Below are 24,562 nucleotides of genomic sequence, written 5' to 3'. Positions count from 1 at the left end.
TGATCTGGATGCACGAAAATTTTCAAAATTTCCTTTTCTGCATGTCTGCAACTTACATCAGCTGTCTATGTGACTATAATGACTGTTACGAATAAATTATTTGTTCTGTATTGCTACCAGTCACATAGTTTACTTGTTTGTACTTATGCACCGGTACAAAAGGAGAACCAAACAGCTTGTGTGTGCAGGATCTTACCGTCGAAGCGCGTGGCGCGCGTCCTGAGGAGGCCCGCCAGCTTGGACAGCGAGTCCTTGACGGCGCGGTCGAACTCCCGCAGGCTCTGCTGCTGCAGCCGCGTCTCCATCTCCTGCGTACAGCACGTCGGCCCCTGCGGGCACACCGTCAGGTGGTCCCCTGCAACAAGACCAACACGCTCTTGACAGGCGGTACACGAATAGCTGCAAAAGCTGTCACGCTCTGCAACCACGGAAAGTCAGCCAAACAGCGCTGTGAAGGAGTCAGCTGGGCTCACAAAAAGGAAATTGGCACCTGCGCAGAAAGACATTCTCGTTCCCATTGCTGGAAGTGACCATCTCTTTGTTCCGAAAGCGTGGCCACTTTCCTTTCTGTCGCTGCTGAGCTATCCTCTTTGTCCAAAGCGACCGTCTCAGTTGTTTAAGCGTTGATTTTCTTATTTTGCCGTCTAGTCAGAGACTAGCGACTTAAATTATTGGTTGTACTGCTGTGCCTGTAAAATACGATCGCTTACAGATTCGCTAGCTGTAGGTCAGAAGTTATGTTTATGGATGGGCTTCAGCTGGTGAACAGCGCCTCCACTATCGCGCAGCGACCGAACGCTATGGAAACCTCACTATAGTACTGTTGTTCCAGACTCTACCACGCTGTCCGCACAGCTACTGGTCATGTTTTTTGCGCGCTCTGCTACCCTCGCGCCAGAAGAAGTCGCAACAGCATGTAGGCACGCCAGCTGCATCCGACGCTACAGCCTGAAAATGCAATATTGGTCCACTTGCCACACCACAGAGTAGCAGGCGTAAAATACAGCGAGCGAAAGGTTATTTACGACTTGTGCGAAACAGGATATAAGAATCGAAGGGCATGAAACGGAAGCAGTGATTGAGAAGGGAATGAGACAGTTGTAGCCTATCCCCGATGTTATTCAATATGAACACTGAGCAATCAATGAAGTAAACAAAGGAGAAAGCTGAAGAGCTAATTGAAGTTGAGGAAGAAGAAATACAAACTATGAGCGTTGCCAATGACATCGTTGTTTAGTCAGAAGCAACAAAGGATTTGGAAGACCAGCTGAGCGGAATGGGCCGGCCGTTGTGGCCGTGCGGTTCTCGGCGCTTCAGTCCGGAACCGCGCTGCTGCTACGGTCGCAGGTTCGAATCCTGCCTCGGGCATGGGTGCGTGTGATGTCCTTAGGTTAGTTAGGTTTAAGTAGTTCTAAGTCTAGGGGACTGATGACCTCAGACGTTAAGTTCCATAGTGCTCAGAGCCATTTGAACCATTTGAATGAAATGGAGATATAAGGTAAACTTCAACAAATGCGAAACAAAGGTAACTGAATGTAGCAGAATTAAATTAGGAGATGATGAGGGAAGTAGATTAGGAAATGAGAGACTGAAACAACTAGGTAAGTTTTACTATTTGGGCAGTAAAATAACATTGCGGACGAAGTAGAGAGGATTTACGGGTAAAATATAAACTGGTAATGGCAAGAAAAGCGTTTCTGTAAAAGTGAAATTTGTCAGCACAGAATATAGATTTAAGTGTTACGAAGCATTTTTCTAAAGTATTTATATGGATTACTGCAATGTATGGAAGTGAAACTTGGACGGTAAACAGTTTAGGCAAGAAGATAATAGAAGCTTACGAAATGTGATGCTACAAACTATGCTGAAGATTATAAGGGTGTATCACATAGCTAATGGGGAATGGGAGAGAAAAAAATGCGGCGTAACTTGACTAAAGGAAGGGAATAGTTGATAGAGCACAGTCGGAGACATCAATTTAGTATTGGAGGCAAGTGTGGGAGAATAAATACTGTCGATGGAAACCAACAGCTGAGTACAAGGAGGTGGTTCAAATGGATGTGGGCTGCAGTAGTTATTCAGAGATGAGGAGGCTTGCACAGGAGAGCTACATCAAACCAGTCTTCGAACTGAAAACAACAACAACAACAACAACAACAACAACAACAACAACCACATTATCATACGAGACCACTACTAGTAGCAATCTGACAGCTGAGGTTTGCCACTCGAGCTGTGGATGCGCACGGGATAGTTTCCTCTTAGCGTGCACCTCGCAACTGTGTCAGCAGACGTCTCATGGTGGACCATAGCATGACTATAGCTAACTGTGAAATAGATTTGTAATGACTTTGACGTCTACGAGACATTGGACTAACCTCTCATATGCAACGTTATAGACAATTTATTGTCAACAGACAATTGTCAGTCAAGGACAATTGCGGTAAAAACCAAAACAATTCATATATTGATATTGCATGCTTTCTACGTTGATGAACTTCCTGACGCTTGCTTTTCCGTACGCAATTTATTTGATGGATCTTTAATTACTATACTTGCTTTAACACAGACCTTTTCAGTCACAAATTCTGGTTGCACATACGCCATTTTCCACCGGCCTTTAATGCAGTCTAGCTTGATGGCTGTTTCTGAGGAGGAGAACGGCTCCAATCCCGCCGATATAAAAATTTTCGTCGATAGTATTTGGCCAGCAGGGGACAGCACTGGTAGCGTATAGTTTCTTATCACGGGACGGGTCAGCATATTTCAAGCCACTTGATAAGGCCTCATAGAGGGTCGGTAATGACGCAGTTGCTTTTGATATATCCGTTGGGTTCCTTGGTAGTAGTCGGCAAAAGGAGGACGTCAGTTCGCACCAACTTCTACCTCCTTTTCTTCCATTAATATGATTACATATATTAACACACATACAAAGCTGTACTAACCAGCAATTTATTATGATCATTGGCTAAGCGGAAGAATAAAGACCTTAACTGAATATTTCAATATATGTCATGAACGCTCATGAAAATGGGTCATAGTGTTCGAATTCGAATACATATTCATTGGTGGTGAATTGAATGCCTCATTTTTGTGACTCAGTTTGGCACTGGTATGCGGATGGTTATTAGGAACGCCACAGCCGCAGGAGCAGCGCGCCCTTCTCCTAAGACGGCAGAACGTGGAGGAAACTTGCTGTACAGTTTACTGAGATCGCTTTTAAAAGATACTAATTATTAATTAATTAATTAATAACGACTTAGTAATGTTATCTTTCTAATTTATTCCAACCAACTTTGATGGATTAGGGAACATAACTGATTTTGAATCACCAGTGCCACATTACTCTTTTTAATAAAGAGCCGTCAAACGTTCCCGTACACGACGCTAAAAAGTGCAATATATGCGTGTTAGTTCAAACAGGGCGAAACGATAGGTATCTATGAAATGATTTTGCCATTGTCGACATGCTATTGCTACAGTTTTGCGAGCGAAGGTAATACGCAGTTACTAAGGGGCTTTGGATCACACACGGTGACTTATGTCCGCATGGCTGTTTTTCATGTTGGCACGATGACATTCTGTGTGTCGCAGTTGGTTCCTATGCCAGTGTGTCGGCTTCCACTCTCCAGAAACCACAAACATTTCAGACTGCTGCAACTCGTAAATATAGTCGCTGACATTCCAAGTAGGTGAATGGATTGTTTTTGGAGGGACCCACCTCAACATATGGTTGCCATGTGTTATACAGTGTCATGGTGACCGCAATCGGACAGACTACATTGTAAGCGGTACAATAGACAAAAGGTAAGTGTGGTGGTTTGTGGCGCCAATGGGTAGAATCGGCGGTCTTGACCCCCTTAGTACCTGTACTCCCGTAGTACCATTATATCTGTTTATTAAGTTACCTGTTAATCTAATTTCTATGGCTCCCTTGAAAATACGAATAGAACCAGAAGAGACGAATGTTGAAATCTTCACATTACTGTAAGTCATTGAACGACCCATATCTACACAATGTTCTGCTCCAAATGATTTGTCTGGCTGTAGTAAGCATGAGTATCTTCTGTTTGCCACGCACCTCTCATGAACAGTGCATGTTGTCTGACCTATACATGACTTACCACGATTTCTACAAGGAATCTGATACACACCAGTCTTACGGAGCTCCATACAACCGAGTATTGCTGCGATCTTCGTAGGAGGCCGGCAGACCACCTTAACACGGTGTTTTTTGAGGATACGTCTGATCTTCCAGAGGAGAGAAAATCCACTGAAGGCAAAAACGCTCTTGCTCTGAAGGTATTACTTTCTCCTTCCAGATTCTAGCAGCAAGGTTTCAGCGCGGGCACCCTTGTGCCTCGAAAAAATCTTAGTAACAACTCCTCCTCTTACGGTGTTTCCATGATAGCAATTTCATTTTAAAACGAAAGACGACGTTCTGTTATTGAGTAATACTCAAGTAAGCAAATTTTTCCAAATCAAAATTTAACTTCACGGCAAGGGCAGCTGTTGTCAGTGTAAATAAAGAAAGAAACTTTCAGATTCGCGTGCATAAAGACATATCAAGGCAGCTCGAACTAACTTGACAGAGAGCCGTTATAAGAAAAGAACCGATAAAAGCGACAAAAGAGGCTGGGAGTTGTTGCAGATGTTTCCTACGCTACTTAGTGAGTCAAGTCCAATTCCGGCGGCTGCCGTTTCCGAACTTTCCCTCCAACTTTTCCGACAGGAAAGTTACGACAGTTTACGTTGTTACGATCTGCTGCTAAGATATGCCATTAGGGCGTAACTTCTTTAATTCGCAGTCTCTCCTCCGTTTTGCTCTCTGTAATGGTAAATGTTAGAGTGGTTCAAAGACAACAAACTGAGCTGCAGTTAAAAAAACCCAAACTCATGTCCAGGAGCTCCTTCCAGTCTCTCTCTCTCTCTCTCTCTCTCTCTCTCTCTCTAAAGAGTGGTAATTGGGATCAATCCACTTGCGGATATCGCTTCGCCAGCCAGATTTGATGCGATAACACGGCAACATGCCATACTCCCAATAACACTTCCAATCCATACCACACTGCACAACTCGACAATTTTCCATTCTCCGGCCTATGGTCCCACTGTCTGTGCGGGAAAACTTTACCCTGTTTCAGTATCAACTTCCTTTCATGGAGGAAGCACGGAAAGAAAGATAGAAGCTCAAGAAAGGCTGCCGTCGTAACGTCTGCGAAGAACCCACTATACCAGGTCCAAGAAATATTTGCTGCCGTTTCAACAGAATCCACGCAGACCATGCCAGAAATACACTGAGATGACAGCACCTCCTAATATCGTGTCGAACCTCATTTTGCCCGGGGTAGTGCAGCAACTCTACGTGGCAAGGACTCGTTGGAGGTCCCCTGCAGAAATTTAGAGCCATGCTGTCTCTATAGCCGTCCCTAATTGCGAAAGTGTTGCGGGTGCAGAATTTTGTGCGCGAACTGACCTCTCGTTTATGTTCCACAAATGTTAGATGGGATACATGTCGGGTGATCTGGGTTACCAAATCAGTCACTCGAATTGTTCAAAGAGTTGTTCAAACCAAGCGTGAACTGTTGTGGCCTGGTGAAATGACATCGTTGTCTGGGAACATGAAGTCCATGAATGGCTGCAAATGGTCGTAAAGTAGCCGAATACAAGCATTTCTAGTCAATGGTCGTTTCAGTTGGGCCAGAAGACCCAGTCCATTCCATGTAAACACAGCCCACACCATTTTGGCGACATCACAATCTTGCATAGTGCCTTCTTGACAATCTGGGTCCATGGGTTCGTAGAGTCTGCGCCACTCTCTGACCCTACCATCATCTCTTACCAACCGAAATCTGGACTCATCTGACCAGGCCACGGTTTTTCAGTCTAGAGTCCAACCGATATGGTCACGAGCCCTGGAGAGGCGCTGCAGGTGATGTCATGCTGTTAGCAAAGGCACTCGGTCCTTTGGTGCCACAGCCCATTAACGCCAAATGCCGCCGCACTGCCTTAAATGGTACGACCGTCATACGTCCCAAATTCATTTCTGCGCTTACTTCGCGCAGAGCTACATGTCTGTTATCACTGACACCACTTCGCAAACGCCACTGCTCTCAGTCGTTAAGTGAAGGGCTTCGGCCACTGCGTTGTCCGTGGTGAGAGGTAATGCCTGAAAATTGGTGTTAGCGGCACACTCTTTAAGCTGTGGATGCCAGAATGTATAATTCCCTAACGTTTTCCGACATGGAATGTCCCATGCGCCTAGCTCCAACTGTCTCTCCGTGATCAAAGTCTGTTAATTGCCATAGTGGTAACATAAACACGTCGGAAACATTTCACATGAATCACCTTACTACGGGTGACACGCCAATGCACTGCCCTTTCGGGCCTTGTGTATGCGATACTACTGCCATCTGTCTATGTGCTTATCGCTAGCCCATGACTTTCGTCACGTCAGTGTAGGATTGCCCAAAACAGATATGCTACGGTCTGTATTCTGTAGCCCTGAATGTGACTGCTGAGCGACGTAGTGGACAGTAGACCACATCATCCAACAACGCTGCAAGCAAAAAATACGCTGGAAAAATAGACCACCTCGAAGCTACAACTGAAGGTGTTAACTAGACATCAAACACTGATCTATGTCTATGGAAGTGGTATGCTGCGTCGAAGTGCTATTCTTTTTTAAGTGTTTGTAGTTTTTTTTTTACAGATTTTTTTTTAAACTTGCAACTTATAGATGTTAGTTTGCCTCATCGAATAAGTTTGGGATACAATTCCACCACCTTAACCAATTGGTACCTGAAACGGTATGGCGCTTCTGAAGGACTGTCACAATCATTTCGCACCGTCGACTAACCAAATAACCAAACACCTGTTGTTTATGGAAACTTGTATCACATGAGTTTTCCATCGTAGAAGTTTGTATGGAAAGATGCTATCGCTGTCTGGAGAAAGTTGAGATACAGACAGATGCACACAGTATTCGAAAACACTGCGTTGCCAGAAGCAGTCTTACTTTCCTCTAAGCAAATTGAAAGATTTTAATTCATTATTAACGTTTTAAGACTTTTGTGGACGCAGTTACGTTTTGAACATGAACTTACGTCCGTAGATACTTCATACCTTCGATAGTATTTAACAACATTAATCATCTGAATAATTCGAACAAATTTACCGGAGCTTGACAGCCAGTCTACGTGATGATAAGGCAGTGTGATGGCACAGATCCGCCATGTGCACTCTGGAAAATTCATGGTACGCTGGATAGTGGCCCAACGGTTTGGTATTCCTGATAGCTCAATCTCTTTTCCGGTGTGAGAACATTCGCGGTATCTAACTTATGTATCCCAACAGTTAAAGGAAACTGGAGCAATATGACCTAATTTAGCAGAAGCGGGAAATTAGCCCGGCAAGGTTCACTACAAGCTGTAATTGCTTATACATGGAATTTCATATCGCCATGTGAGAAAGTCGGTAATGTGGGAGGTATAATCATTGAAGTTAAAAAGTTTCTACATTAATATATCCGAATGCTTTCCGAAAAAGACTACATTTACAAAACATTAGCTTTTCGCTAGCGGAGCCATGTTTTTATTACAGTATACAACAACATTTTTTTTTAAATTTAGCGGTGGAATTTGAGGGTTTACCGTTGGCCACACGAAATGAAATGTATTTTCCACATGATGGAGCTTATTTGCATTCTACATTACATTACACGTGAAGCATCATCTGAGCAACCCTTTGTCTAATCGACAGATGGGTTGTGATAAAACCGTTATTTAGCCAGATGACACCGTTAGTGATTTGCTTAAGAGGCTGGACAGAGAGATAATATTGTAGGTCACAGGTGGATGCAGAGGAGGAACACCTTATGCGCTGTTTCAAACGCACTGCGAACTTTTATGAGATTGTAACAATAACGTTGTAACAAAAACGCAAAAATAACAAAATAATTTTTCATACGGGTGAGAAATATTTGCAAGCGTCTAACTATGGAAATATTCGAAGTAAGATACAGTATGCAACGAAATGAACAGTTTCATGAAATTACTAGTTCTATCACCTTGTTGGCTATTAAAATTTCATGCTGAGGCCATGTACATACATGCCTCACGCGATTCAGTTGCCGCGGTGGTATGCGACTAAACCCCCATCATGAGGACGCCTAAATACCGATTAGCGTTAAAAAGTTACTCAGAGAATTCAAGATTAATTCCCCAGCGCAATGAGCTCTCTTAATTTCAAATTGTTGGAACACCTGCAGCTTCCAATTTATGCATTCTGAACTTTAAAGACACGTTGTGTCATATTGAACATTATCACACCATGTATCATTTTACTTTACATGACATGAAGCATTATATTAAGTGGCATGGGTACTACAAAAGTGCCAGTATGTCAAGATGTTTCGATTTAAATCTCTCTGAAGCTGCCAGGTGAGTCGAAAACCTAGTTCCCTTTTTTTACAAGCCTACTTCCGCCCAGGACATATTCGCCTTCTTTCTGCTGTGATAGGAGCATTTTTCATTCTGGTACAAGTATATAAGATTAATGTAATTTTTTCTTAAATTTTAGTGCCACGAACAGTCCAGTATCTTTGGGAAGTGATTTAAGGATGAATGAAATTACAACTCATATGACTAACAGGCCCCACCACACTCGTTACTCATTCAATCAACATGTTTGTTGTACCAGGCGAACCACCATCGCTGACGAAAAAGTATGAGACGCGGTTTAAATAGTGGGCGTCTGATGTAGACTGAAGCTATGAGAATTTGCACGCAACATGCGGCGATCGTTTCGACTGTTAACCTTTAACTGCTGACCACAGCTGTTCTGTTGGTTCCGGATTGATACCAGTTGTCAATTGTTAAATAACAGCAACAGCCCTCCAACATGTCAAAGTTGATGACGTTTACGAGATCGATCAACTGTCTATGCATCCGCAGATTGTTCCCTGCCAAACATTGAAATTCTGTTTCACCCAGGAATGATGAATTCTCGATATTTAGTAACACGATGTGCAATATACTCAGCAACTGCGAAGAAATTTAAGGGACAAGTTAACGGTTTGTTGAGTTTTCATAATCAGCAAGTGTAGTACGAATTTCGATTGTGAGAATGAAGTGTAGTCTCGAATCGTGCTTCACCACTGCGATCTCATAAAAACATTGTCCCCTGCAGTATATTTTGGGACGATTATTGGTCTGTATGCGACTTATCTTTCGGGCACTTTGTAAGTAGGCTGTTTATGTTTTCTTATTGGCAACGTTACGTAGCGCTCTGTATGGAAATCACTAGCTGTGCTGTGTGCAGTCTGTGGCTAGTTTGCATTGTTGTCTGCCATTGTAGTGTTGGGCAGCGGCAGCTGGATGTGAACAGCGCATAGCGTTGCGCAGTTGGAGGTGAGCCGCCAGCAGTGGTGGATGTGGGGAGAGAGATGGCGGAGTTTTGAAATTTGTTAGACTGGATGTCATGAACAGCTATATATATATTATGACTATCAAGGCAAATACATTGTTTGTTCTCTACAAAAATCTTTCATTTGCTAACTATGCCTATCAGTAGTTAGTGCCTTCCGTAGTTTGAATCTTTTATTTAGCTGGCAGTAGTGGCGCTCGCTGTATTGCAGTAGTTCGAGTAATGAAGATTTTTGTGAGGTAAGTGATTTGTGAAAGGTATAGGTTAATGTTAGTCAGGGCCATTCTTTTGTAGGGATTATTGAAAGTCAGAGTGCGTTGCGCTAAAAATTATTCTGTGTCAGTTTAAGCTCAGTCGTGTATAAATTGTTCAAAGGGGACGTTTCAACTTGTCTGACAGCAATGGATACAGCAAACCGGGACACATCAAGAGTGTTTTGTTTCGAAAGGTGTCGCAGTTTCGGCTTCTGTGATCAAGCGCGTAAATCAACATTTGGAGGGGTACATTTTGGTCGTTTCTAAATACAGTGAAACTATACGAAATATAATTGGCGGGATGCAAATGAAAATTAGCTGTCACATCAAAGGAAGCTTACAGTCATCTCAGAAATAATGGAAACACTTTCGCAATTACGTACCGTGATACCATTGCTAAGAGACGTAAGTCCTTATGCACACAGTAGAATATTTTTCGTAGATGATCATGGCAGTCATCAGAATCGGATACGAAGTTGACTAAACGACTAATTGGTAAAATCAGTAAGGTACATATTCCCAGAAGTGTGTTAAGAATATTACCTATTGCGTCATATTTGTAAGGCGACAATAAGAACCGAGCGTGGCTTGAGATGGACAAGGACTCAGATCATATCGACTGTTCTTCCCTCAGTTTTTTATGAGAGCATGGAGCAGAGAATGGGATTCGTGTTTTCCTTTTCACGACAATCCAAGTCACGATGCCCGTGAAATATTTGTTGGAGCATTCGAAATGTTCAAACCACGTCTGCAATATCACCAGCTATGCAACTGTAATATGCTATTCAGAGGTCATGGAAGAACAGGGGGACTTCGGAAGGTTGCGTTTTTTACTGTAGCAGGTTTTACCATGAACTGTGACAGCGACTGACTTGGTCTACGTCGCTGGTGGGCCAACACGAAACCGTTAATGGCGGCGCGGTTTTTCATACGCTAAATGCAATTTGCAAAACAAATTTCTGTATTTGAAGAAATAATACCTAAATATGTACACTCAGCATCACATCTGATAGTAACAGTATTTTAGTACCATACATTCCAAATCATGTTGTTGCTGAAGGACCGGTTTCGACTTGGCTAAACTCTCATCAGATGTTACTGGTAACACCAGTGCACTCTGGCGACGTAACGAAGTCGGAAATGGTTGAGTCTAGAAGTGAATGAGGTATTATTGTATTTTAAGAAAATACTGTGTCAACTTCGTCTTTTATCATTTTAATCACAGTCTGCATCTCTTTCCTGTAAGCCAGAGGTCGGTTCCATCTGGTCACTGAGCGCCGCAGTCTCCAGATTGTGGTCGTCCGAAGCAGCGACACGCGAGTAGGCACTGAGTGTCTCTCAGACAATTTATGGCCGTCGTCAAGAGCGCTAATTAATAGCCGTCGGTAAATCAGAGAGGGCCGCGTCTCGTCTCCCCTCATAGTGTGTGTGTGTGTGTGTGTGTGTGTGTGTGTGTGTGTGTGTGTACGCAAGCCCAGCCGCTGCAAGAAACACTTGATGGGCTGGGCGCGCACTGTTTATGGTAGCCAGCTGTTCTGTCCCAGTCTTCTTGGCGCCGGAGGGAAAAACCTTACCACCACCGACTCTGATAACATTCGTCCTGTGATGTCAGCCTACCAGAGGACGGCCTTGTCAAAACTTTTTCATTGAGCGCTGAATAAACCCAACATTTTTTCGCCCCTGATATACTTAAATGAGGTTATTACACGCTCAAGTGTCTTTCTATGTCACTCGAATAACAGCTATAGGCAGAGGTCTGCGCCGATAAGAGAAACGACATCCGCATCGCCATCCACATCCACGGACATTAATATCTTTCAAAACATTTCAATCTGTTTTGTAGCCGGATTGGTGACGGTGTGATTGCTCCTGGCGCAAAGTTTCGTTTGCCGCAGGTGGACCTCATATTTTATGGTCCGCTGACTGAGAACTTAAGAGGTCGATAATTTAATACGAAATTGTCTGACACATTCTTCATACGTTCCGTAAATTACGCCGATTTTATGAAGTTTTGTGCGAAATATGTCTGCCATATTGGGAAGCCAGATGACGACGTGTTACGGGTTATCACATGTTATACACCTTGAAGTGTGAGTTATATAGTTCGTTTATCAAAGGTACAGTAATTTATTACAATGTCAAGACAAGTTAAGGTAATACAGTTTTCAATATAAGTCACCCTGTGCACTTGTAAATACATTTAAGTGAAACGTTGTTTGATTCACTGGCTTTCTACCCAACAATTTTACATTTATATTCCTCTAGCCACCTTATGGAGTGTGGCGGAGGGTACTTTGCATACCACTCTCACTTTCTCCGTTTTCCAATAGCGAAGTCGCGAGAAGAACGATTGTCGGTAAATCTCCGCGTGAGTTTGAATGTCTAATTTTATCTTCGTGATCTTTTCGCGAGATATACTTAGGAGAAAGCGATATATAGGTTGATCCTTTTAGGAATGTACGCACTCTGAATTTTACAGTTAAAGAACAAAATATCACGGTGGTGCGGAACGGCTCTCCTGTAGCGTCAGACACTAGAGTTAGCTGAGTAACTCCAACCTGCTTTCGTGCTTGAACTTTGAACGAAATGTGCTGCTCTTCTTTGTGCCGTTTCTATAATGTCTGTGAATCTTATCTGGTGTGGATCGCACACTGACGAGCAATACCTGACTCTGACATCCGCCTTTGATGCGATTAGTTGTGGTCTTTCATTTTAAATCTTCCCAGATATTTAATAAATGCGACTGCTGCCCTTAGTTGTTCTGTAATCGTGTACTCATACAATTATGGGGCTTTCTTCCTATTGATGCAGAATGATACATTTGTTTATGCTGAGGGTCAACTTGCCAGTCGCTGCACAAAGTATCTATGCTCTGCAGGTCTTCCTTCATTTCGCTACAGTTTTCCAGCGTTGGGACTATTCTGTATGCAGCAGTATCACTCGCGAAAAACCTCTTGGAACTGCCGACGTTATCTACTAGGTGATTATGTATATTGTGAACAGTGATGGTCCTCAAGCACTCCCTTGGCAAGTTACTTTTACGTCTAAATATTTGTCTCTGTTAGAATGACATGCTGTGTTCTGTTTGCCAGAAACTCTTCAATCACACAGCTAGGCTCATATTCCGTACGCTCGTATTTTCTTCATTAGGCAACAGTGCGGAACTGAAACGAACACTTTCTGGGAAATACGAAATCAATTAGGCCCATGTTGTAAGTCATAAATAAACAGCAGTCAGACCATGAAGCGAAGATTCAAAATGACTGAGTATCACAGAAAACCATGTCATTTCGCGGTAGCTTTCGGTAACTGCATAAATAATCTCTGTCACTGCAAACGAGACGGGATGAACATGAAGCTGGTATGGCGGAAATTGGACGTAAGTGTAGCTGGACAGAAAATTAGGGAAAAGCGTACGCTGTCATCTACACTCCTTGGAGCACCTACCACATCCAGGAGACAGCATTCAATCCAATAAAGTGGTACTCCAGCTCGAATGGGTAACACAAGTGACTTAATAATAATAATAATAATAATAATAATAATAATAATAATAATAATTAATGCAAGTAGATATACATCGTGATACAAACACTGAACATTTTTTTCATCACCAAGCAATTAATGCGGATATTCGCAGATATTTATCAACAGCTATCAGCACCGCCGCCAGCTTTGATCCGCAAAGTTGTGATCACTGCGGATAATCCTCACCCTCGCATGCCTCTAGTTGTGGTCTTGAGGTAAAAATTAAACGTGCAACATTGGTGAGCTGAGGAACTGGAAGTTGCTCCTGCCGACACCTGACACACCACCAACAAGTAATGTTAGACTTATGTGCTATTATTTACAATGCGCTATTGTTATGAATGCAAGTATAGTGCATTGTAGTATTGTGCTAAAGTGGTGCTAAATGCGGAGCTAGCAACACTCAGGAGGTGCAGCCAGTTGCCGACTCATAGTCTACTCGTATCAAGAAGTAACAAAGCGGACGCCAGTTTTAACGTCCCCGTTTGACGAATGGAACGTTATCATCATTGTCTGGCACACTAATTTGATATTGCTTGTCCTTCGCAACAAACGTATTATTCAATTCCAAAAAAGGAGTGAAAATCATGATACACCATCAAATAAATAAAGATCATTACTATTTTAAACCCATGGAAGTAGATGGTGAAGAAATTTTAGCCTTGAAGATGATACTGAAGAAATGACTGGAAATCAGGAGCAAGACCTTTTTTTAGTTCATTTGTTTGGAGAATTATTTTTATCGGGCTATGTGGCGGGCCTTACGTACGTGACACCTTTGCTAAAAACAGTCCCAGAACGCAAACTGTGCATTTTTAATGCGCTTCTGTCGGTGGCTCCACATATGCTTCAGAACATATGGTGTGAAATGAATTATGGCTTTGAAATTTTTAATTTATACGGATTTATTTAACCTGGCAAGATTAGAGCCATCAGGACCTATCTCACATCTAACCAGGTATCCTTAATATTTTACATTACATACATTACAATACGAATGTTATACTTTACATTTAATATAGATTACATCATCTCGTAGTTACTACAGTGTAGTAAAAACACTGTTTAGATTTCTTCATGAGACGTGCAACAATAAATACAAATTGAAAGGAGGTAGATTTAAATCATGAGAGCTAGCAGCAACAGACATGAGAGACGGGGTGAAAGAGAAACGTGATAAAATACGATTAATGAAGATAGGGGAGAAGAAAGTGATACGAGTGATTGAGAAATGAAGAGAGAAAGAAGCATAACCGGGACAAAATTTAAGCATTTTCTTCACCGTTTGACGGTGCTACACTAGAAAATACTTTAAGTTTCCAACATTATTAGAAGGAAATGCTTCTTACAGGAAACAGGACGTTGGACTGTGCACAGAACGCAGGGCAGCTTGTTCCAGAAGCGCACGGCAATAATGGATATGGAGTTTGCGGAAGTTTTTGTCTTTTGGATGAGCATAGTTAGGATACTAGATAAGGGAGATCTTGTATTTGATTACAATGAGATGAAAAGTACTTTACCTCTGATGCCATGTACAGGAATGCACACGCACTGAGCAGCTGACATGGCGTACGGTAGTCACATAGATGATACCCATATAACCTTCATAGTGAACATTCATGAAATACGTAGAAAAAGTTTTCCAAGATTCTTTTACATTTTTTTATTTTTGTCGATATATCGATATGCAGTAAGTAGTTATAGCCAGTAAATGCTGTATTCATTTTGAGTTGCCCTGTATTTCACATGGTCTCCGCCATTTGTGCTCGTCATCGATTTCGCTAAGGGAAAACAGCAAACTCAGGGGAGTTGGTCGTATAAGCTGCCGCCCAATAGTTATACTGAACTGGATCAAAAACTTTTCAGAGAGCTGACGTTCGTGATAAACTAGGGGCGCCCGCGTATAATATATTGATGAGACCAGCATGAGACGTTTCTTATGGACACGAATGTTCCATTCACGTACGGTGGGTTATTGTTCCGGTGATAAATGTGCGATAAGGCTCGCAGCTGTTTAATCCCCCTGCCATAACAACCATTAAGGGGACGTAGGATGCATTTATACGCCGAGGGGAGGACCTAATGCGGGGGCAGGCGGTCTCACAGTGCTGCGCGGCGTGATGCATACCTTCCGGGCTCCGGCATGCCGGGCCCACCCGTCTGTTACGGGCCAATATGAACTACCACGGCGCGGAGCAACTCCGACTGGGACATTTCCCGTTTCACTGCAAAACAAACGATGGAAGTGGTATGGCAGGTTTTCTCGGCGTAAATACGTCAAGTTGCAACTAACGTCTCTCTTCACACTAGACAGGCTTTCTCAGCCGGTATTTGCATCCTGTGTTATATATGGGCAGGACGCACTGTTCCACCGTCACTACGAAGAGTGGTCTAATTTTCAATTATCACCTAAGAAAATAATAAAATGACGTAATCAGTTTTTTTGTTAGCAAGAACATGTCTGCAATCCTGGTAAACACTGACATCGCCGCGCCATGGTACCGTACTAAAGGGGTCTTATAAATCGACGTGGGTCGCAAGGTACAGAGAAGCTCACGCTCAGATGAGAACGCGGGATTTAAGGTCATCCGTTTCTTGGTACAAAAGAGGCTGTGTAAAGGAGTGAAACGGCCACGGGGTCAATCTGAGTATCGTGCGATAATTCGTTTCCTGCATGTGAAGATCGCTGCAGCAGTCCATGCTGGGTTGGTGGATGTGTACGTCAACAGTGCACCATTGTGTGGTGCATTGGATAGGTGGTGCAGACGCTTCCAATATGGTCAGACAAGTCTGAATGACGAATAAAGAAATAGCAGACAATTTACTTGTGAAGGGCCGGGAACCTCAAGGGAGGAGACGCTGGTGCTCGATGACCTGCGATTTACAATCGAGGCGGTAGTGAGAAAAAGTCAGAATCTGTCGTGGATCAGTTTTCAACGACTTGCACGGTATTTTTAGTATGACAAAGATCGTTGGGATCCGCGACTGTTAACACCCATTCAAGAAGCAAGCCGAACCGAAGCAGCCGGCCAATCCAGAGGAATTCTTTCGTTGCCTGATCACCATGGACGATAGATGGGTGTAACAGTACGACCCTGAGACAGAAGAGCAAAGCAGTCACTGGAAGCCTTTGTACTCGCAACCATCGAGAAACGCAAAGACCTAATTATTATCGGGCAAGGTGGTGTTTGGCATCGCCATGGTGTGATGCTAACAGATTATGCTTGAGCAGGACAAATGATCAAAGGAGCATATCGTGGAAATTTCCCAACGAGGTACGGCAGAACGACAAGACAAAAAGGCACCGCAACTCATTCTGCATAGGACACAGTCTCATGCCACTCCTTTGGCCTGCCACTTTTTGTCTCACTACTTGACACTCCCGTCATGGCAGCACTAATGTCTTCCTCTTTCTCGGCTGGAGTAACCGTTACGTGGCAGGCATTTCCAGAATGACGACGAGGTGGAAGGTTTTCTGAACAACCAATATGTGGACTTACACAAGCAAAGTCTCCGCCAAGTAATCTGTTGTTGGGGTAACTTTGGCGCATTGGTGAATAAGTTCAAATGGCTCTAAGCACTATGGGACTTAACATCTGAGTTCATCAGTCCCCTAGACTTAGAACTACTTAAACCTAACTAACCTAAGGACATCACACATCCATGCCCGAGGACGGGTTCGAACCTGCGACCGTAGCAGCAGCGCGGTTCCAGACCTAAGCGCCTAGAACCGCTCGGCCACACCGGCCGGCTGGTGAACAAGTGGAGAAGTTTGATCACCACCACAAATTATTACGATTCTAGCTACACTTTTCAGTGGTAACTGAAACAATAGTCGACATAATCGTCCTGAGAGATTCAGAAACTACCCTTGTAAATAGCAAGGAGTTTCGCACAGAGATATGCCATCGCACCTTTCCCCAAACTCTCAAGGGCTACTATAATAATTTCCCACTTCCCAGTGCCAATCCACAGTAGCTGAACGTACAGTGGTTGGACAGAAATGTAGAAACACCACGAGAAATGCATGCTTGAACATAGATACACATTCTGGCCAAGCCTGCAGATTGCGCTCTTTTATTTGACCACGTACGGCACCTGAGCAGTGCGCTCAATACGTTCCAAGTGTCAGCCGTGGTCAGAATATTGTTCTGTGTAATTGCGAGCGCATTCTGTCGAAGCTAAGTGAATTCGAACGTGGGAAAATTGTTGTTGCCCGTATGATGGTTGCTTCCTTAACCAACTGAGCCGAAGTGTTTGGTATTTCAAGACGCACCATCTTGAAGATTTATACCGCATACGGTAAAAGCGGAAAAACATCATCTGCTAATTCACAATGCGGACGAAAGTGTATGTTGAGTGGTCGTGTCGGAGGGACAGTGAAGAGAATTGTGACGAGAGTTGCAAAAGTTACAAAAAACTTAATGTCGCACTCGTCAACCCTACCAGCACCAAAAGGACACGAAGTGAGATCCATAAGCAGGGAATTGCACGGCAAGCTGGAATTGCACGGCAAGCTGAAATTCCAAAACCACTAATTACTGATGAAACTACCCGTAACAGGGAAACGTGGTGTCGAAGTCTTGAAACCTGGACTATGGAGCAATGGAAGAATTCGTTTGGTCGGATGAGTCTTCTTTCACACTGCATCCACCGAGTTTATGTCCCAAGATATCCGGTGATGATTTGGGGAACCGTATCGTGTGCTCCATGGGCCCGTGGTTTCTCTGTAAGGTCGCATTACTGCCAATAACTACGTGTCGACTTTGGTTCACCAGCTCCATACCAGGGAACAAAATTTGTTCCCTAATGGAGATGCTGTGTTCCAAGACGAGAGGACCCCTGCTCATGCAGCTCGCGTCCTCCAGGACTGGTTTTGTGAGCATGAGGATTTACTGTTGCAACATTCGATGGCCAGCACAGTCACCATATCTCAATATTATTGAGTCTTTGTAGTCTTCTTTGGAAAGAGGTGCGTTTGATCGCTATCTACCTGCATCGTCGTTACCTGAATTTGCCACTGTTTTGCAAGAAGAATGATGTAACGCTCCCTTGAAAACCATACAGGATCTGTATCTGAACGTTAGGGACAAAACCTCGGAACTCCCCGTATGTAGCACAGTACGAATAATAGCATCACGTCCGTTTACTGCAAATCTAATTGTAACGTCTGTCACGTAACCTGTCTGCCAGCTAAACTCTTTGCAAGTAATCAGTTTAGCGTGGACAGTGTTATCGGCGTATCTTCAGCAGTGAGCTGCTGCGTCGCTAACAGACAGCGGCCGTCGGCATCCGCGTCGGCGGCGTCGTTAGCGTCGGCGAGAAACGAGTCGGTTGTCCGGCAGACGAGTGGTGGGGGGGGGGGGGGTGGGGGGAGAGGCGGCTTCGCCTAATTAATTCCAGTGTCGCCGGCCTTAATGGACCGCGTTGCCACGGCGCCAATTAACGAGATTCGCGTGTCGCGCGGAAATGAAATTACACCGATTCCTGGCGCGCTTTCGTGGGCGCAGGGTGCTGCACGAAGCCGGGCGAAAGAGAATGCAAGAAAGCGGGGAGGCGCGCTTATTAAATTCCGTTTCCCCGGGAGCGGTTAGTGGCACTTAGCATTCGCGCCGGCTGTCCGACGCCTCCGGATTAATGCCGTGCCGTGACATCTTTCCGCCCTGCGGATTACGGATGCCGGTGTTGGAGTAACACAGTTTTGCCGCTAACAAATTTATGATCAGCAGAATACTCTGGTAGTGCTATAAGGGTTCTAATAAACGTCTTCTAAGAGTGTAACATCGCGGCATGGTGTAAAATCGTCCTACTTTTCGCCTACTGTTGCACCTGTATTCATCGTGGCTGTGTAGAGGGTGTCCATAAAGTCCTACTATCATTTCAAAAAATCGTAATGCGGAACCTATTAGAGATAGGGCATCGTGGTTTGTAATAAAATATTTACCAGCTATCAAAGTTTATTTGTCGGTTACGCAAGAATTTCAGTGTTCGCTCCACTCATCGCTCGCGGAACATTAAGGTCTGCCTACGTACGGATTGCATTGCAGCATCAACAGGTCCCATTGCTTCATTGATTCGGGCACGAAGTGTAGCAATACCATTCACTAGTAGTTTGAACATGCGAGCCTTGCTGTAACACTACAAAAATGGTGTGACATCTAAAGAGTGCGGGGGGGGGGGGGGGGGGATGCAATGGGAGCATCACACCCGTCCACCTTTCAGGAAGTGCGTCAGTCAGCACGTCCTGTATGCTATGACTTCGATATGGAGGATGCACCATTATGCTGAAAGATAATGGCTGGGCGCATCTCTTCAATTTGTGGTAACACGATCTGTTTGAGCATGTACAGGTAAACATTTTACGTTATAGTTTTTTAACCATCTCATTGTGTTTGTTTCTACCGGCAATGCCCTCTCATATTGGTATCGATAATTCCGGAGTACCGCTTGGATTAATCCAATTTCGTTCGTATCTCGTAATGGCTCTGAGCACTATGGGACTCAACATCTATGGTCATCAGTTCCCTAGAACGTAGAACTACTTAAACCTAACTAACCTAAGGACATCACACGACACCCAGTCATCACGAGGCAGAGAAAATCCCTGACCCCGCCGGAAATCGAACCCGGGAACCCGGGCGCGGGAAGCGAGAACGCTACCGCACGACCACGAGCTGCGGACGTTCGTATCTCGTAGCAATGAAAAATAATTAATCGTACACTTGTAAAGGACCTACTTCATTGAGATCAGCCTACATTTTATATCAGTATTCTAAAGAAGTGATCGCCCAATGATGAACTGCGAGCCGGCCGCGGTGGCAGAGCGGTTCTAGGCGCTTAAGTCCGGAACCGCGCGACTGCTACGGTCGCAGGTTCGAATCCTGCCTCGGGTATGGATGTGTGTGATGTCCTTAGGTTAGTTAGGTTTAAGTAGTTCCAAGTTATAGAGGATTGATGACCTCAGACGTTAAGTCCCATAGTGCTCAGAGCCATTTTTTGATGAACTGCGTCGTTTGCAATCTGCTTCAGAGAGCTAAAGCAGTTATCTAGCACGTATTTACTGTATCATGAACAGCGACAGTCCTAACACACTTCTTTGAGACACACTGGCCGCAACTTTCGTGTCCCACGATGTATTCCGCAAGACTATTTTATTTACGAGGTCATGGCATGGAACACTGTCAGAGATTTTTCGGATTTTAAGGAACATGGCATAAACCTGGTCAGAGTGCAACAAATCATTCTGTTACCAGAGAACCTCTGTGGATGCCGTGGATGTCCACATGACGCAGCAGTTTAGTTGACACGAGAAGGTAGCCATGCACCTTGGCTATAGACCTGGTGAATGTATGACTATTTGTTAACAGACTTTTTCGGGCATACACTTGTCCATCTCCATAGATGAAATGTTGACGACATGTCAACTTCGGTAACTTATCTTTACTCACCTGGCCCCGAAAACAGCAGTTGGTTTTTGTCTTCGTCAGGTAGTCTCCTCCAGGGCGTTCTATTCTTGGCATCATCTTACTTTGCTTCAAGTACCCGAAGATCCTTGGCCATCGGGTGTGTTTATCTTATTTTCGGTCTGCCTAAAGGTCTTTGTTATTCGACTTTCTTCACTGATACTGCTCTCAGTCCTGATCCCGCCTTTGATGTAAAGACGTGGCCGGCCCGTCTTAGTCTCCATGTCTTGGCTTCCGCAACAACATCTGGTTCATTATATATCTCATTGAGTTTCCTGTTCCTCCTCCTTCGCCATACTCCTCCATAAAATATTGTTCCAAACCTCTACGGCGGGGTTGTAATTTCAAAACCTTTATCTTCCTCGCTCTATACTTATCTATTCTCCTTATTTCTGCTCCATATAGTAATGGTTTTATATAATATATATATACTGATTCCTCTTGTACAAATTCTGGATAACAATAATTTGTTGAGTGAATATTACGCTCTGGATGCTGCTTTGATCCACGCTTCCATTTGTTTTTCAATCCTCTAGTTATTTACATCATCCGCGAAAGCCAGTACATTTATTTTTATTCCTGTGATAATTTCTTCTTCTGCCTACTGTGCCCTGTGGTTCCTGTATTATTATGCTGAACAAGAGTGGTGACATTCCGTTTCCTTTCCTGACTCCTGCTTTTGTGTCAAAAGCCATGGAATATTCTACATTTTCGCTAGTGTAACTTTTACAGGATTCGTAATCTTCTTTGATATTCCCGACTACTGCATTTTCTGTAAAAACTTTTCTCTACTTATTTCTTAAAATTCTTAAAATTAACAAACAACGTTGGAACTATTTTACTGAATACCCAATATTTTGATATGGCTTCTTTGAGTACAAATATCTGACCAGCAGTGAAACGATTCTTCATATATCCCGTTCATTTGTCATCTGTTACTTCTTAAATATGGTTCCAGTCTCTTATAGAGAATCTTTGAGAACACTTCGTAGGCTGTGCCAATTAATGAGATGCCTCTACAATTTCCGAATTCTTGTATATCGCTCTTTTTAAGGTCTCAGCTGGCATTGTCTCTACGTTGGACATGAGTTTATATAATAATTTCGCAACTGTATATCCTCCCTTTTTATGTAGTTCAGCAGTTATACCGTCCCTTCCTGAAGTTTTGCCACTGAGTTGATTTATTCCTCACATTACATGCTTTGGGAGCTACCCTTGATGTTCAGATGTGCTTAGGCGAAACATTGAGATTATTCCAATGAATGCATTGCTGAAACACGTCACCAATGACAGTTGCGTCGTGGTTACGAAATACTGTTAATAGTGACCTAACTCGCCAATGTTTTTGTATGGGATTTCACCCAAACATTCGTGAAGATGTAAGACGCGTTCCGAAACAGGTAGTGCGTGGAATAAATCAACTCAGTGAGAAAGATTTATTACTGTTTTCGGATATCATAATTCCGAGCCATTTAATTTTTGCTGTAATAGGAAATGGCTCTCAATATGATACAGGACGTCGACGGAAAGTACGTAGTGTACAATTTCATGGCAAAGATCTCCAATGTTTTCAGTAAAAAATGTTGTTCTTCATCTGATGCGTGACATTATTATATTAAAGGTTCTGTGCGAAAAACAGAAATATCCTCATCGCCTAGAAAAAGTTTTCCTCACATACGATTATTTACTTAGTATTTCCTTTATTTAGACAATTGCCGAAATGTACCGATGAAAATTATTCCTTTAAGGACGAATGCCATGTACTGAAACAATGAACTGCTGCCCGTCAGTTACAAACGATCACACATTAGAGCTCTGAAAGCGAATTAAGGTTCTGACGACATCGAGATTATGGATGGGCTCAGTTAGAGACTTATGGTAAGAGGACAGGACGGAAACACCCCTGCATTAGCCTGCAGCGATTGAGCCAACCGGGTTGGACGGGCGAGGATTCGAACACCGCTAGTGCAGAAAAACGCCGCCATCTCTTAAGCACTGAGCCTTTAGGTTGGGCAAGCGCTTTGCATTCTCAAGTATCAAACGTTGGGGGAAATATGCAACTTACAAACGTTACGAAAGATCTGTGTCAACGCTGTGCTCCAGCGCTCTTCAACTTTGTAGTTTCGTTTCACTTTTGCCTGAAATACCACTAAGTGCATATTCAAAGTACTCGCGTCCTATTCGCTGCTCTGAATGTAGGGACAAGAGACTACAGGCCCTGGAGCATCGTGGCAGAGCGGCTCCGTCGGCAGGAGCGCCCCTTTTCACGTCTGCTTGCACGTTCCTCAGTAGCGTGCGCACGCAGAGATCTGCTTGGCCTGCACAGTCCTACCCGAGGGTCTTTTAAAATGGAAGCCTCCAAACATCTGGATGATACTGTATGCACACAGCTGACACGCTTGAGTCAATCCGCTGGACTTCGTAGACAGTATACATCTACACTCAAAAAGCCTCATTGCGGGGGTGGCGCGGGGTAGCATCCGGTAAGTCTCTGTGTGGGCTCGTATGTGTCTAATTTTATTTTCATGATTCTTTCGCGAGATACACGTGCGAAGAAAAAATATATTTTTTGACTCTTCAAGGAACGTACGCTCGCGGAATTTCAACAGCAGGCCATAGCGTGACGCAGAACGCATATCTTGCAGCGTTTTAACGCGTCCTACCACACGATATAGGGAAAACAGAGGGTGGGGGAGGGGGGGGTCAGGTTATTTTACAGTTTTCGAGTGGTTAGGAGCAAAAGCAGAGAAACAGTCTTCCAGTGAAGGCAGGTTGATTGAATGGCTCAGCGCCAAACACTATCGCATGACACCTACAAGCAGCACAGATCTTGGGACCCGATAGGATGCTCGCAGCAGGAAACTCGAAGATACTCTGGGGTCTGATAAACACTTCTTATTTGCAGTCAGACTAACTATTCCAATGAAGGCTAGTTCTAATCATTAGAAAAAGTAAAGGTTGCAACTGGTTGCACAACAGAAATCCATGCCTGAGTCCATGAGGTGAGAGCTAACAGAAATAACAACCACTAGCACCATTGCAAAGTACGAACTTCCAGGGCAGCGCTCAAAGTGACAAAAAAGACTTGCCTGAGCTTAATTGAGGCTGGCAACGAGCGACACGGATTTGGCACGCAATGATCTGGCTGAGAATATTGTCTGAATACAAAGACATGGGTTTTTAAAAGAATGTGGGCGCGCACTATTTCTACTCACCTATAGTCGGCCCACCAAACCACTGACACTGTAGAATCTTCGGCCACTCTGACAAGTGACTCTGCACCTCCAAGACATCAATGGCCAACCACATTCAGATTCCTCCTCCTATTCGGTTAATAGGGGTGTGTTTCTGCACTTACTATTAGCAAACTCCACGTTTAGTAGCAACAGCGTTCAGCTGAAAGCTAAACGTCATTGCCCTTCCTCTTATGGCTAGCAACAACAGTGTTTTACGTCACTTGACCCTGCCCTGAGGCCTCTCCTGAGTGGGGACTGCTGTTGTAGCACTCTAACCTATGTAAATCCAACAACGCTGCGGTTCCAGAGGCAAGTATCAAGCTTACTGCACTTCTTGTGACCACCTTTAACTGTGATGCCTGACAATAGTGTCTAGGCGGCAGATGGAGTTCCCAGTTAGATCTCTGAAGTCAAACTTCTCGTCTGGGACAGCTGCCCAGTGCGTCTGCAATTCGCAGGAATCTGCCGTTACTATTTACCTCCAGTAATCTAAACGCTACCAGTTTTGCCTGCTATCTGCATTGTGTGTCTGATTTCCAATCCTGGGGTGCGCTTGCTGGCTTCCAGCAGCCTTATGATTATCAATATAAAAGTCATTACGTCGTCAACATATGACAATAGGCCACTGGAGTTGGTTGATCACCTCTGCGACGCTTTC

At 43.8% G+C, this 24,562-nt stretch overlaps 1 protein-coding gene across 1 annotated transcript in view; it reads right to left on the bottom strand.

The window, feature by feature from the left end:
• LOC126155336 (glypican-6) overlaps positions 1-15,350 on the bottom strand; it is a 95,682-nt gene extending 80,332 nt beyond the window's left edge. The window contains exons 1-3 of the mRNA XM_049916221.1: positions 15,334-15,350; positions 13,392-13,480; positions 197-418 (exon numbers count right to left, since the gene is read on the bottom strand). Of these exons, the coding sequence (XP_049772178.1) occupies positions 197-418; positions 13,392-13,480; positions 15,334-15,350 (328 nt within the window). The remainder of the gene's footprint in view (positions 1-196; positions 419-13,391; positions 13,481-15,333) is intronic.
• Positions 15,351-24,562: the final 9,212 nt, after the last annotated feature.

Source organism: Schistocerca cancellata, chromosome 2 (assembly GCF_023864275.1).
Source record: "Schistocerca cancellata isolate TAMUIC-IGC-003103 chromosome 2, iqSchCanc2.1, whole genome shotgun sequence".
NCBI lineage: Eukaryota > Metazoa > Arthropoda > Insecta > Orthoptera > Acrididae > Schistocerca > Schistocerca cancellata.
The sequence above is the reverse complement of the archived record's forward strand: the minus strand, read 5'-3'. Positions and strand labels throughout refer to the sequence as shown.